The 16,345-nt window shown below is 45.5% G+C and overlaps 1 protein-coding gene across 1 annotated transcript in view; it reads left to right on the top strand.

The window, feature by feature from the left end:
- The first annotated feature begins 1,568 nt into the window (after positions 1–1,568).
- The window catches only part of CDYL2 (chromodomain Y like 2), a 169,724-nt gene continuing 154,947 nt past the window's right edge, over positions 1,569–16,345 (top strand). The window contains exon 1 of the mRNA XM_070770359.1: positions 1,569–1,994. Coding sequence (XP_070626460.1) covers positions 1,971–1,994 — 24 coding nt within the window. The 5' untranslated portion in view covers positions 1,569–1,970. The remainder of the gene's footprint in view (positions 1,995–16,345) is intronic.

Genomic DNA, 16,345 nt, shown 5'->3' with positions numbered 1-16,345 from the left:
TTCATCATTTTAATATGGGATTTTAACTAGACATTAGTATAAAATCTGTTGTATTGGTATAGTCTGACAGTCATTGTATACCCACTCTCTGCCAGCAATAGGGATAACGATCACATTGCCATGCTTGTGATACATAGATGAACAAGCCTCGGCAGGAGGAGCTTTCCAGATGGATTCAGTGTGGAAGGACATTCTAGGCACAGGGGACAGCATATAAAAGCCCATGTATTTATTCCTAGAATGAGCCAGACATGAAAACCCTGTGTTCCAGATTCTGTGGGATTTTTTTTTTAATAGAAAGATGTGATGACTTAAAAAAATTTTGATAATCTATGGATCAAACCTTTCTGTTTGTTATAATTCTCCTTTGCCATCTCCCTCTTCACAAGGGCAGTTCAGGGCCCAAATTCAGACACAAGTAACCTTATGGAATTCTGCTGGAATAGGCCACTTTGTGTATACAGACATCCTCTATTCGATTCTCACATCACCTTAGGGGTGTCCTACCATCTCCAATTTAGAGATAGAGAAAGCAAGCCTCATGAGGTAAAGTGACTTGTCCGAGTCTCTCAAATAGGAAAAGACCGAGGGAGAATATGAGTTAAGTCCACACCACAGCTGGAGAATGACCAACTGGGCATTTCTGGGGCTAGAATGAGGAAGACCTTTCTTCCAAATTCAATAGCCTGCCTTCCCAGGTCCTGAGTTCACTATCTTTAAACAGAATTGGTGTCCACGATGAAGCAGGAAGAGATGACTTAAGAACGAGTTTGGTTTTCAGAGTTCCTCCGGCTCTGGAGCCTGGCACACAGTAGGAGCGCCTTCTGGCTGAGCGACTGAATCCTCCTCCCGTGCGCGTGGTTCCTCACTCCTCTTGGAGTCAAAGTCCCTTGAGGGCAGGGTCCCAGTCGCGCCTACCCGGGGACACGGTGCAGTCGGGTAGACTTTGGAAGATGCTTGTTGAATAATGGATGAGTGGATGAATGGGGGCTGGGGAGGTTGGGCGAAGGCCACGCCCGGCTCCAAAGACTTTTCGGGGTTTGCCGGGGTGCTGTCCTGGCTCTCTCGGCGTCTCTGGAGGGATCCTTTCGTCCCTCTTCCTGTGGCCTCCACATCTCACCACCCAGACTAGAGGGAGGCGCTATGGGCCCGGGGAGGGCCGCGCGGTCCCCAGGGGCTAAGTCTCCCGGGGGCGGCGCCCACTCCCTCCCGGGGGTGCGGGGCAAGAGATGAGGCCCCCGGGAGCTGGCTGAGCCCACCCGGGGCCCCTTCCCCGCCGGGCCTCGTAGCCCTCTACCTGCCTCCCGGCCGCCCCTTCGCAGTCCCGGGCCGGGTACGCCCGGCGGGCACCTGGCCCGCCACCCCCCGGGGAGCCCCACCGGTCGCCTCCGGGGCCGGCCCGGGGCGGCGGGGCGGGCCTGGGCGCTCCTCGGCTCCGGGACCGGTCCCCCGGGGCGCGGCCCGGCAGCCGCCCCCGTTCCCCCCCCCGCCCGCCCGCCCGGGGGGCCGGGCCGGGCTCCCGGGGGGCGGGGACTCGCCCAGTGGCAGCAGCGTCCGGGCCGGCGGCGGGCGCGGGGCGGCTTCCTGCAGGCGGCGCCGGGGCGAGCCGTTGCCCGCCGCAGCCACACCGCCGCCGGGTCGCCGGGTCGCGGGGGCCGCGGCGCTCGGGCCGCGTCGGTGCCTCCTGGGCGCGCTGCGCGGCCGTCGCTGCTGCCCGCGCTCGTGCCGCCGCCGCCGCCGCCGCCGCTGCCGGTTACGCCAGCCCCGCCGCCGCCGCCGCCCGCTCTGATTCTGCGCATAGGCAGCCCCCAAGCCTGTCATTCTGCAAAAACACAGTTTACTCAACACACCACACACACACACACACACGCGCGCGCACACACGCGCACACTGGCCCCCCTTGCGCACACGCACGGAGGGCGCGAGCGAGCAGACGCGCACAGCCGGCGAGCCAAGTTCCGCAGCCTGGCATGGCTTCTGGGGACCTTTACGAGGTACGGGGACGCGGGGGCGCGGGCCGGCCCCAGCCCGCGGGCGGGCGGCGGGCGGCGGGGGCCGGGCCGGGGCCGGGGCCGGGCGCAAGCCGGAGTTGCCGAGCCCGTGGCGGCGGCGGCGGCGGCCGGAGGGTGGCGGGGGCCGGGCGCGCCTCCCGCCCGCCGCCCGCCCTCCCGCGGCGCCCGCGCCCGCTCCCTCTTTCTCTTTCTCTCGCGCACACACTCTCTTACTCCATCTACTTTGCGGCCTTGGAGGGGAAGGAGGAAGCCGGGCGGAGCCGGGGCGGGGGAGGTAGCGGTCCCGGGGAGGTGTTTCTCGCCCGACGAGCCGCCTCGAGTGCAGAAAGTACAGGTAAAAGTCGGCGCCGGACGTGCGGGGAATGCGGGAGGCCGCGGGGCGGCCGGCGCGGGTGAGGGGCCGGGGGTGCGCTGCCCCGGGGCCGGGCCGGGGGCGCGGGAGGGGAACCTGGGGGGGTGGCGGGCCGCGATGGAGCGGAGCCGGGCCGGGGCGAGGCGGGGTCCTGGGGGGAGGCGGCCTTGAAAGGGGGCGGCCGGATGGGGGGTTCGGGAGACCCCCGCCAAACCGCTCCCCGGGGCCGCCGGGCCACCCGCCCCCCTCCCCCCACCTGCTGCCCCCGCCGCCGACTCGGGGCCGGGGCGTGGGGGCGGTCCTTGCGGGTGTCGCGCTCACTCGGGGCGAGAGGGGGCGCTGCAGAGGGACTCCGGTGGAAGCCGGAGCACATGGAAGGCGGAGGTGGGTGGTAACACGTTGCTAGAGTACTGGGGATGCAAGCCCGGCTCCCAACGCTCTACGGCACTGACCTCAGGGGATGCCTGTCTCCAGGTCCACAACAGGTAGTGACCAGAAATGGATGTTTTGCAAATGTCTCAAAAAATGGTCAAGGAAGACATTAGTCTGGCACCTTTGAAACAATGGAGAAATAGCCATGGCCTCTGGGAGCTGGGTTTTACTAGCTCTGAACAGAACAGTTACTGCTTTTGGATTTGGGACAAGTGGACAAAACAAGAAGCAACTCCCTTTCGCTAGGGAGAATGCCCCCAAAGAGCTGTTGGACCCAAGAGAACGTTCAGGATTAAGGAAGTTAAAGATGCCCCATCTTCAACCTGAAGGCCTGCTGATCCTTCAGAAAACCAGAATCAGAGCTCGGCGTGGACCTGGACTCCCTTGCACATAAATCGATTAACAGTAGCCCTGGTTCTTGACTTTCGGCTAAATTGAGATGAACACCCCAAGGGGTGGAATTCTTGGTGGGAGACTATAGGGGTGATTCACCCACAATGAGCTTTTTTCTCTTTGGGCCTTCTGGAAAGATGTAGCTTTTTCAGTTGGTAGATTTGCTGGCCAGTGTGAGAGAAGAAGAGTGGCGAACAGGCAAGGCAGCATCTTAGCCACCTGTGCAACCAGGGTCTTTTGGATGCCTCGCCTTGGACCTGGTGAGGCTCAGTCGTGAACCACCAGTGGGCTCAGGTGCCATGGCTTGAGAGGACACTGCAGTCCTATGGAGAGGTCAGTGTCGAGACCTCCTGCCAACAACCAGACCTCGCTTTAGTAAGCTTGTGTGTGAGCCACCTGGCAAACAGGAACTCCAGCCCCAGTTGAGCATTCAGAAGACCACAGACCCAACAAACACGTTGACTGAAACACCATGATATGTTCTGGGGCAGAACCATCCAGCTAAAATCTTTCTATTATCCTTGAAAGAATGTTGTGGATTGACCTCTTCTCTAGCCTACTGCCTTCCTCATCCCTGCATTGATAGAGAAGATGAAGCTGGGTAGACCTGGTGAAGAACTTTGGAAGATTGTGTCCAATAGGTCACCCAAGCACTTTTGTCTATTTCAAGATGGTGGAACAATTTCTGAAACCAAAAGAGTTGAAGCACAGTCAAATGGGATGTTTGATTGAGTTTCCCAAAGTATAACCAGCAAAAAAGTGGGCATTGTTCAGGGGCAAAGCTCAGCTCGTTGGGAGTATGGATTTTTCTACCTGTTGATAGTGAGTCATCTCAGAGCTTCTGACTTTGCCTGGGAGAAGAGTTGCATTGAGAAGGCATTAAGAGGACATGTTAGGAGCTGTCAGTATACTTTCTTCTTTTAAAGTTTGGAACTTATGAACCTTTTGGGGATAATTTCTTGTTTAATGATTATCTGAAATGCCCTCCTTAACATTGGTAATTATAGTTGCCAGATGAGTCTGTTAAAAGGGGAGTTTTCACACCAGCCTTGGAAGTGTCTTAGCATCTCTCGAGTTCTTCTTGAAGTTTAGTAAACAAGACAATAATAATAATTACTTCTGTGATAGTAGGTAATTGTACTAGATGTAAAATAGTTTTCCCGTGGCTGATTATTTGCATAGTTATTACTAAAAAGGCCTAAATTGCATTATGAGAATATAACCAATGTCAGCATTTTTATAGCCAGTGTCTACATTACATAACACATACTGAGGAATTTAATTTGTTGTTCAAATTTAGTTTTAAAAACAGTTAAGAAGTGCTAACTGTACATTTCAAACTGTAAAATTGGGTGTGTAAAAAGCAGGCTGTTGATTTAAGGACACATCTTGGATTATCCAGTACATTTATTGACCTTTAAAGAAAAAAAAAGAATAAAACTGATACCATTCTCAATTTAAATATTACGTTAATTAAATACTATACCCAAGGGTATGTAAAATGGTTTCTTGTAACCTCTGACCAAGAAACCACATTTTGACTGGGCAAGAACTATTATTGAATACATTTGTAATTGGTTTATTTCACCTGTGTGTCTGCTGACACTTTGACCCTCTATGGTGAAGATGCGATTTGGAGTCTAGAGAGTCTTCAACTTCTCTTTGGTGCTTTAGACAATTAAATTGTAAAAAGTAAGCCTTCCCTGAATAGCATCTTTCAAGGAATAGGTGCTAATTTTAAAGAAAAACTTTGTTTATGTAATGGCACTCTTCAGTCACAGTGAAGAAATATGGAATCAAGCTCAGTTACCAAAATTTTGGCTCTTGATAGACAGTTTCTCCTATAGCAGAGTTCTCATCATCATCTGGTGTATTATAGCCATCCACTATACGAAGGTGATCGTAAATATGGGCTGAGCATTTTAAAGTCATATATCTAAATGCAAAATGAAATTTCTTACCCAGATGCTCTGGTCAATATTCTGCTAAACAAAAGAGTCATAAAATGGTAGTCTGTGAGCCAGGTCTAGGCTTTCTATGTTTTTTGCCTTGCCTGGATGGTAGATAAGAAAAATGGACTTGAATACCTTTAGATGGGGCGTGTGATACTTGTGTTTAATTGTCCCAGTGCGCCCTCTTACCAGAAACCCTTTCTGCTTCACTCTCACATTACTTGTCTGGCTCCAGTAGGCATTAGAGTTTGCAGCCCCCAGATGGTAGTCAAGCATTCGCTAACATGTTTGGATATCAGGAAGATGTAACCAATGGAATAAGGAGCCCAGTTGCCTTGTCCATCTCTGTGTCCTCGAACATTCAAATACTTGTTGACTGAATCAGTGAACAGAAGACCAACTTAAGTATAGATAAAGTACCTTGGCTGACCTTTGTTATACTTGTGTGGAGCGCTGCCCTTTGTTCTCCTTTCTCCTTTGACTTGTGGTCTCTCCGTGGTGGTAACACCTTGTTTAGGAGAGTCCCTTCCAGTTCTTTCTGGAAGGAAGTGTGGCTGAGTCCCCTTCCAGAGAGCCAGACTATGTTATTCATTAAAAGGATTGAATGCATTTAAGCTTCAACCGCATGGCTTTCCAAGTGGCTGTTGGGTGGTGTTTTACACCCTCTCCCTTGTGATTAGCTGACAGTATGGAGGAGGGCTCCACTCAGTTGGCAAAAATATTCAAAGAGAATGCTGTATGTCTACACAGAAGGTCAGTGGCCAAGTTGAAATTGATTGAGGCGTTTCTAACAGTGGCAGTTCCTGACATTTGTCAGTGTTCAGTTTACTTACAGTTCCTGGGTATCTTCCCGTAAGATAGTTCTATCTTATGTATTCACGCATCCATATCTAATAAATATGTATACCGTTATGTGTATGTATATATATATAAATACTGCTTTTGTTTCATTCCAAATAAAATAAATGATAATAGGATTTTCGTTTCGTTGAAAGAAATTTACTTTAGTTAAAAATCGATGCTGCTACAGTGATGAACATGGACCTTTCTGCTATAGCGCTACATAGGCACCTTGTGTCCTGCAAAATTATGCACTGAAAATAACAGGGTTTATGGGAAAAAGTGGATTGAGGCCGACTGCAGAAACATTGGAACTTCGTGAAGAAAAACAAAACCGAATCTAATGAAAATACCCCTCAGTTAAATCTCCACCTGGCTGATGTTTGCTCTTACCAGGTCAGTCCATCCTTACAGCCTTCAAATTGGGCTGGTACTTTTTTCTTCTCTCTGTAGCTCGCAGAGGTCATTCACTTCTAATGGAGACCGTTTTCACTGAAATGAAATCTAACCCAGAGCGTAGCCCTCTGCATTCATCTGTATGAAAAGAAATATTTTGTACCTTCTTCATCTGTAATTTGCAGCTTTGCCAGTCATGTTAGCATACTGGAAAGGTAATAATTCTTGAAGCCACCATGGGCCACTACTCAGATTAAAGGAAGGCACTTGAATGCGTTTCCAGCTTTGTTCTTGATCTTCAAGCATTGTTAAGTCTTTCTCTTTCCTTGTCAGAGCTCTTTCCTGCAATTGCTTCAAAACATTAACAAACTATGAAACTCACATAAGAACCAACACAACTTGTTAATTTGACATATTCCTCTATGTACCACTTGTACCCAAGGTGAAACACATATAATTCCAGAATGAACAGTCAGTGATAAAACTTCTTGAGTGTCAGTACCAGTATTTGAAGAGGCAAATATTGTCAAAGAGAATACACTGGATGAGCTGAATTGATTTTTTGGCACATGGTAGACACCTGAAGAATATCGACTGGGTATATGATTCTCTCAGCTTTTGAAAGTTATTTTAAATTATTCCCTGTGGATAGATAGCAGCTTATTTTCAAGCAGTATAGACTTTTATGCGAAGTCATTCCTCATCGAATAAGATTATTTCCTCAGGGGCTTAAACTATCCTTGAAATGAGTTTATACAGCGTCTTGTACCTGAGCAATTGCTAAGGAATGGTTCAGGCATGGTAATTATCAAAAATCTTAAGTGTTGGAGACACACATTTAGATTGCAAAGATGTGAGCCCCTCTACGTCTCTTGGATGGTGAAAAAAGTGGTAGATGTGGCTAAATTCATAACACCATCATTCATTTGCTCATCTCAATTTAAGAGAACACCAAATATATGCCAACCACCGCTCTAGGGAATTGATGAGATTGTACTGCCTGAGCTTATGGTCTAGTATGAGATATAGTTCAGAAAATAGGCAGTTTAGAGTGCAGGAGGAAAAGCGTTAGTACAGGGAAAGATGGGGTTCTCTACCATCATGAGGGGAATCTACCTTGGGGGAATAAATGAAAGCTTTCCAGAGAACGTGATGACTGTGGAGATGTTTGAACTAGGAAATGAACATGATCAGGTTTGCAGGACTTATTGAGACTATTTATCTTTTCTACTTTTAAAAGCAATTTATGTTTATTGTTGCATCTTGGAAAAATAAAAGCATAAAATTATATCTATATGTAGATATATATCAGAGAAGGCAATGGCACCCCACTCTAGTACTCTTTCCTGGAAAATCCCATGGACGGAGGAGCCTGGTGGGCTCTAAGAGTCAGAGTCGCTAAGAGTCAGACACGACTGAGTGATTTCACTTTCACGCATTGGAGAAGGAAATGGCAACCCACTCCAGTATTCTTGCTTGGAGAATCCCAGGGATGGCGGAACCTGTTGGGCTGCCATCTATGGGGTTGCATAGAGTCGGACACAACTAAAGCAACTTAGCAGCAGCAGCAGCATAGATATATATATCTAATATATCTAAGATAAATATTATTATACATATATTATACATTTAGCATATACTTGATGTTTATTAAATAGTGATGTGATATCTGAATTAATTAAAGTGTTAGCTTCCTTGGTATAGGTACAAATATGAGTGAAAGTATTTTCTATATCTATATAATTAAAAAATCAAATTAGAACATAGGATATATATTGTTTTATTTTTCTTATACATATATATAATGATTATTTCCTTATGTATCTTAAGATATTATTCTACATCATGATTTTTAATGACAGGTTAATTTTCACTTAAATCGATACACTATTTTGTGTCTAACTGACCCCCTATTGTTGGACATCTAGATTTTTTCCATTTATAAACAACTTAAATATTGCTTTTAACCTCCATAAACATAATTATTTGTATTCCTGTCTTATTATTTTCCTCAAGATAAATTCTGAGAAGTGAAATTTCTAGGTTGAAAAATGCTAACATTTTTAACACTTTTGTTGCATAATCTCAGATTGCCCCTCAGAAATGGACAGTGGATTAGTTTGGAGGAAGATTAGAAGCCATGGTGACCAGTTAATATACTCTTTTGGTAATTGGAAGGAGTGTCAGTTGGTGACTTGAAGCAAAGGAGTGGTAATACAGATGAAGAGAAATGGATGGAATTTGAAAGATTAAAAAAGAATCAACGTAATTTGGTACACTAGTCAAGATTATGGCTGGCTGCTTTTAATAGGAAATGTACAATAACAGTGGCCTAAACTGACGCTAAAGCTGAAACTCCAGTACTTTGGCCACCTCATGCGAAGAGTTGACTCATTGGAAAAGACTCTGATGCTGGGAGGGATTGGGGGCAGAAGGAGAAGGGGGCGACAGAGGATGAGATGGCTGGATGGCATCACTGACTCGATGGACGTGAGTCTGAGTGAACTCCGGGAGTTGGTGATGGACAGGGAGGCCTGGCGTGCTGCGATTCATGGGGTCGCAAAGAGTTGGACACGACTGAGCGACTGAACTGAACTGAAACAAGGTTTATTTTCTTACATGAAATAAACTTGGAGTTAGGCAGTCCAAGATTGGTGTGATGCTCTCCAAAGTTCTCAGGATATCAGGCTTCTTCTTGTCTCTTTCATCTTCAGCTGTGGCTTCTCCCATTAAGGTCACTGCTGGATCCAAGGTGGCCATGGAGCTCTAGCCATCTTTTGTGTGAGAGGATGGAAGAAATAGGCAGAAAAGGAGATGCAAAAGTTGAGTAATCTTCTATAAACAGCTGCTGAAAGTTCCATGCAATCTTGCTTTCCTCTTATTGGCCTGAATAATTATATGGTCATAGCTAGCTGCAAAGGAGGCTAGAAAATGTGATTTTCAGTTATACTCTCTTCATTCCTCTCAAGTAAGACTTGACTGACATTATGTAGGCTTGAGGGAAAGGCAGGAGTTGAGGCGTAACTTGGTGGTTTCTGTTTTGGTCCATTAGGTGGGTGGTGGAACCAGTAGTGGAGATAGAGAATCGAGGAAGAAGCATTGGTTGGAGGAAGTGGGGTCAGTGGAAAGGACAATGAGTTCAGAGTGTTTGTGGGGCACCTAGGTATAGATATTCACAGCAGTAGGTCATGTGAGCATGAGACTCAAAAGCATGATCTGTCATGGAGATAGAGATTGGAAATCATTGGCATATAGATTAGAATGTAAATAGGAGGGGAGTCCAGGAGAGGAGGACTGGAGAAAGTGGACATTTACAGGATGGAAGAAGAGACAGAAGATCAGATTTACAAGGAATAGCAAGAGAGGTAGGAGGCAAAACAAGAGACTTTGCTGTTATGGAAGGTAATGGAAAATTGTATTTCATGAATGGTGTGGTCAACAGAGTCCTTTGGCTGTAATAAACAGTAAGTCATTGGAAACCTTAAGGGGCATGTTTTCTATAGAGTGTTTTGGTGGGAGGGCTTGATTGCAGTGTGATGATGCATGCAGGGGGATGTGGGGAATGTGGATGTAAAGACATATGGGTAACACTCTTGAGAAGCTTGAGTGAGACAGCCATAAAAAAACAATGAAATAATGCTATTTTCAACAACTTGGATAGACCTAGAGATTATCACATTAAGTGAAGTAAGTCAGACAAAGCAAATATCATATGTTATTACTTATATGTGGAATCTAAAAGAATAATACAAATGAACATTTTCACAGAATGGAAACAGACTCACAGACAAAAAAAAAAAAAAAAAACAAAAAAAAAAACACAAGCTTATGGTTACCAAAGAGGAAAAGAGGGGAGGGATAAATTAGTAGTTTTGCATTAGACACACACACTACTATATAAAATAGATAAACAACAGGGTCCAACTGTATAGCACAGGGAACTATATACAATATCTTATAATAAACTATAATGGAAAAGAATCTGCCAAAGAATATATCACTTTATCATCAGAAACTAACACAACATTGTAAGTCAACTATGCTTCAGTTAAAAAAACATTGTTTGATAGTGAGGAGAGAGAGAATGTGATATCCAGGGTGAAGTGGGAGAATAGATCAGCCTATTCTCCATGCCCCTAGTTCTACACATGGTCTACTGCTTTGGTGGATAACAAAAATTGTGATACTGACTTTGGTTTATTGGACCCAAGAAGTGATTTTCCATGAACCCTACAAACTCCTCTCCTGCTGAATGGTGACAGTGGGGCCCAACATCTTCAGTAATTTTAGCTGGAGAAAAAAGGTAGAATACGTTTAACGTAGTCACCCAGAACCTTTTTGAATAAAATTTGCTCAGGGAAGAGATCTTGCTGTATTGAGAACAAGGAGATAAAGTTCTTGATTAACGGGTTGTACCAGCAGTTCTCTGAGAGATCAGATCACTGGGGTGCTACTGATAAATGAGTGTGATAGTGTTTTAAGTGTCAGGTAGTCAGTCAAACACTAAAACAGGTGTTGCTGTGAGGTTATTTTGTAGAGGTGATTAAGGTCCATAATCAGTTGACTTTAAATAAGAGAGATTATTCTAGGTAATCTGGGTGAACTTGATTCAGTCTGTTGAAGAGCCTTAAGAATAGAATGGGGGCTTTCCTGAAGAAGAAGAAATGCCATCTGTGGATAGCAGCCTCAGCCTGGAAGATTTCCAGCTTCCCCTTCCTAATGACCTGACTATGGACCTCAGACTTCCCTAGCCAGGTCCATAACCACATGCTCTTTGTTAAATCTCTTAGTATATATCAGTATATCTAGTGGTTCAGCTTCCCTGGCTGAACCCTGATTGATAGTCAGCATCCCCATCAACATACCACCGATTCGTAACACTGTGAAGCTAGACACGTCTTTGAGTCTTTTTGAACCTCGATGGCTTCTACTGTAAAATGAGAGCTCCTCTGTTTTTAAAAAAACTCCTCCTCCTGATGGAGTCTTGTTACTTTTTCATGTGAACACCTTACTTCTTTGTAGCCATCATCGTCTTGTGTGTGAAGAGAGGCAAGCCTAGACCTCCAAGGATGCTGCTGGTTTTGGTCTTCCGTTACCCTGAGCTGTTCCCTGGAGCCATGCTGGGGATGGCAGGTTAGAGGTGGTACTGGGCCCCTGGGGCAGGCCTCCGCTGGGTCTCAAACTCACCCCTGCTTTGAGTCAGCCCCTGCTCTGGTAGTTGAGTGAATGATAGGGGTGGTGAAGTAGCTTTTCTTGGTCCTGAGTCACTCCTTCTTGTCCCTTCTTGTAGCAAAGTGTCTCTTCTGACATTGCCCAGTTAGGCTGAGTCACTTGGTGGAAGCTGCCCCCTCCAAAGTTCCTGTTACTCCAATGACAGGCCCATCAGTTGACCAAGCCTATAGAAAGCTGTGGTCCGTTCCTGGGAAGCCTGGGAGGGCCATCAGTTTGTCATTTTATGTCCTGTTTTCTCTTAATTGTGTGTTTGATAACAGAAAACTGAATGCAATTTATAATCATAAATATTTTAATCAGTAAAATGTTAAATATTAAAAAAATTTGTTCTTTCTTTGCTCCAGTCATCCCATCTCTCCCGGAATCCCCCCAGCATCGTTCCATCACCACATTGCTTTCTAAATGACTTATAGGAGCATTGGTGTGGAGACTGGAGGGACACATGTGTGGGACTGGGGCCCCAGGCCACATTCTGCCATACCAGGAATTCCCCTGCCGAGGGGCCTCCACCCTATTCTCAGATTCTTGATCAGGGAATTTTCCTCTTTGATTTTCATTTCCTTGTCTGAGTTCAGTGTTCTAAAACTTATATCTCAAGGGCACTTGCTAATAAACCATGGATCACATATCCTGGATGTGAATTTTATTTAAAAAGTTACTTTTGTTCAATTAACCATCAATCAAATATTTATTGTATGTTAACTATGTGCCTAGAACTATGCTAAGTGCTGGGGCTGCAGCCATGAATGTCTTTTAAACTGCTGTTCAGAATGTGATCGTGAAGAAAACCTCACGCCCACATATGGTTGTATACCACATTTTTAACACATTGGAGTGTTTTTAGTATGTTAAAAGGGGCAATCAGGTCAACCCTTTCTGTGAGCAGACCTCAGAATACAGCTTTTCCTGCCATCTCTGGATGTGTAAGTGAACTTTCAGTAAATACACTGTTTTAGCATCATTCTGAGTCTGCAACATTCTTTAAGAATTTCAGGCCTATTCATAGCGCCTCACGTGAATGTGTACAAGCAAACACACTTTAGAGCACAATGCACCCCGTCCATTTAAATAACCGCTTAAGGTTCAGGTGGTGTGACGATGAATGTTCTAGACCTGGCATAATCATCAGTGTCTGGTAGTAACTGAATGTCTAACACTTTGTCTCCTTAAATTGTATAAAAGGTAGTGTGGGTGTTTATTTAGAGTTCTGGGTCCTTCTACCCTGACTTTTATATTTAGGAGAGAGAGTGTGAACTCTTTATGTTAAACGTTCAACTCTGAAACAGACATCAGACTTCAATTAGAGTGAAGGACACCTTGAAATTGCAAGACAAGGTGATGAAACCAACCAAGCCTGGTTAGCACTCACAACTACTTTTCATTGCAAATCGGGGCTTGTTTTCTTATGGACAAGCAAACCAAATGTGGAGATAAATTGCCAAGGCTGTTATAGGAAGAGTAACTTCCTCAGACCTTATTTAAAAACCTTACTCTTAAGCACGATAGGCTTTATTGCTCTCATGAGTTAACGCAGAGATAAGGAAGTGTCTGTAAGTTATAGTTACACCAGACATCTCCACTGGGAAGTTATCACATGTATCTGATTTTATGTGTTAGGTTTCCTGGAACCATTTTGGTGGGGGAAGAGGGTTCCATTGCTGAACTCCAGAATTTTCTGCTGGATTCTGAGCTCTCTGAGAGTACAGGCCATGTCTAGTGTATTTTCCCTGATTGTATTCTTAACTCATGGCATGTTGCTGGGCACACTGTGACCTTTCAATAAATATTTGTTGAATGAGTCATTGAGAATGTTCAAAACCTGTGCTTCTAGGCTACCTCGGGTTTCTCTTGAGTGAGTGTCCTTTATTTTTCCCCTATAGAGTATTACTTTTTACCCTTTCTAAGAAGATTCCTTCAGATTGCCCTAGAAATTCAAGTTTCCCTTTTGCCTTCCACTGGATCTTGTATAGACTTACTAGGTAACAAAAGTCCCTTATGGTGAATTCAAACACCCAAATCATTGTCCTTTATTATGGGTGACAACTGGATTGAGAATGGCTATTCTAGGACAAGAGGGCATCAGAGGATAAGATGGCTGGATGGCATCACCGATGCAGTGAACATGAACTTGGGCAGACTCTGGGAGATGGTGAAGGACAGGAAAGCCTGGCATGCTGCAGTCCATGGGGTTGCAAAGAGTCGGACACGGCTGGGCAACTGAACACCAACACCAGCAACATTCTCTGTTAAGTGCTGCCTGAGACAGAGCCCCCTGTACCTCTTTACACACAAAGACTGCCCTGTGGTTTGCAGCTGCTGTTTTTCTCTACTCAAGCCTCAGTGTCTTGGCCCAGTTTGGTATGCACCATCCATTTTAGGTCAAGCTGCCTAGAACTGGAGAATTGTATCCAGAGGGTTTACTGAAGGATTCTCTTGGGTGCTTGACCTGTAAGGAAGTGAGGCAGGATTGGTTGGTGAAGCAGACCTGCACTGAGTTTCCAGCTGAGGTCTCAGTGGATCCCAAGGAAGGCTTGGGAGCTGGAATGACTCTTCAGAAATGTCTCAACTTGAGGCCAGGGAACCAGACCCCTCATATCCCTACATCAGCCAGCCATTGCTGGTAGGCTGCCCTTGAGAGGGGTGGCGAGAATTATTCTTGGGCAGGACAGCTCCCCTGTGGTGGAAGGCAGTTCCCTTTGAGGCTCACATCTGTGAGTCCTTAGCAGCACGGATATTCCTAGAAGCTGAGAGGACGGGCACATGGACCCTGAAAAGGGGATCTGGGGGGTATCACATTATCCACCACATCAGCAGTTGTTGCTCTTCACTGCTTGGCGAGTCTGTCTGCTGTAGGTCCTCCATAATGAACATCTGTCACCTCACTTGTACTGTAGGTTATTGTTGTTCAGTTTCTTAGTCCTTTCTGACTCCATGTGACCCCATGGACCCAGCGTGCCAGGCTTCCCTGTCCTTCACTATTTCCTGGACTTTGCCCAAACTCATTTCTATTGAGTCAGTGATGCCATCCGACCGTCTCATCCTCTGTCCTCATCCTTTAGGTTATTGTTTCCTCCCAAAGACATCATTTGTCATTTGACAGCTTCTTGGGGGCCGCCCAGGTCTTGAGTACTGACACGCTGGCCATGGCAACCCATGCTTGTGATTCCTTATCTGTCCATACCACGCACAGCACAGATCCACATGTGGGGAGGTGTTTCAGAAGCTGACATTTCCTTTGGGTCTCCACCCCTTCTACTTGAGATGGTTTCTTCCACTGGCTCTCCCACTCTTAAACTGCCCTTGTGTCATCTTCTGCTATTTATTCCTTAAACTTTGAGGCTTCTTGTAGTTTTAACCTGGGGTTCTTCTGTTCTTTCATTGTGCTACAGTGACCAGAAGGGTGATTTCCAAGTCTCTGACACTTTCTTGCTTTGTTTTTTTTCCCCCCCTGAGCTCCAGAGCTAGCCATCTAACTCTCTTGGGCTCTTTAAACTCAAAACAGCCAAAGCTGAACTTACGTTTAACATATATAAGACTTGCTTTTCCTTCTGGGCTCCTAGCTTCAATAGCATCTGTATCCACCTGCTCTGTAGCTAGAAATATGTCCTCCTGTGTTTTGCCTGGACCCCATGTGTCTGATGAATCTGCATCCTGAGTATTTCTTGAACTTGGCCTTTTCTCTTCATACTCACTCTCAGCACTTTAATTCAAGAGACAACTCTCACTGTTTCAGTCAACCCTGATACTTCTCAGCTGGTCTCTCTGAATCTAGTTCAATTTTTTTTTCCATACTGGACTCACAAAGGTCTTTCTAAAATCCCCATTTTTCTATGTCTCTCCCGATGAAGTATTTTTAAGTGATGCCCTTGGGGTTTGACCCTTTTCATCTTCTACTAGCTCTCCACTCACAGCACATATTCCATCCAGAGAAATCTGTTCTCAGTTCTTGGACATCCCATGTGCTCTCCTTTAATCACACCCTCCTAAGGGACAGGGCACTCTTCATTATCATCCCTGCCACATCTTTGCTTCCTTAATTCCTGTTCATCCTTTAGGTCTCAGCTGAGATGTCTTTCTTGGGAAAACTTCCCCGGCTCATCAAGAGTTTCCTTCGGGCTCCTGTAGAACCCTGTTTGTCTCTCATCACAGCACTCACATTAATAGGTTGTAATTTATTATCTTATTTTCTAAATCTCCTACTGGGTTGTAAGTTTTGAGAGAGCAGGGATTCCCTCTGACTTGTTGCATCTTTAGCAGCTCACACAGTGCAAGATTCAGAAAACACTCTAGTGAAAGAATTAATTTATTTAGGTCTTTCATTTACATGAAAGTTGAAATTGTCTCAGATGTTTGCACAGTCTGTTTTGTAGGAAGCTTGAAGGCATTTTTAATCTTTCAGTTTTCCTGAGGGCATATAAGTTTTGAGTCTATTTTCTATGTCTTTATTGGTCAATTAATAATAATTTTGGTTTCTCATAAGTTAAACTCACAGCATTCAACTTTGTGTTATAAGTAAAGTTAATACAGTCTTGTATTCAAGGGATTATTGAATCTTGGAGTGGATGGGAGTTTTGAAGTCTTCTGCTCAGTCTTTCACTAACATCTCCAACAAGTGAACAAAAGCGAGGGACTTTTTTACTTTACTGAAGAAGAGAGGAATGCTTAAGATGTCAAAACTGGCTGTTTGCCTTCACTAAGTCTGAGTGTCATCCACGAGGCAGAGATGGTATCTTCCT

This window comes from Bos indicus, chromosome 18, assembly GCF_029378745.1.
Source record: "Bos indicus isolate NIAB-ARS_2022 breed Sahiwal x Tharparkar chromosome 18, NIAB-ARS_B.indTharparkar_mat_pri_1.0, whole genome shotgun sequence".
Lineage (NCBI taxonomy): Eukaryota > Metazoa > Chordata > Mammalia > Artiodactyla > Bovidae > Bos > Bos indicus.
This window is presented reverse-complemented; position numbering and strand designations above follow the sequence as displayed.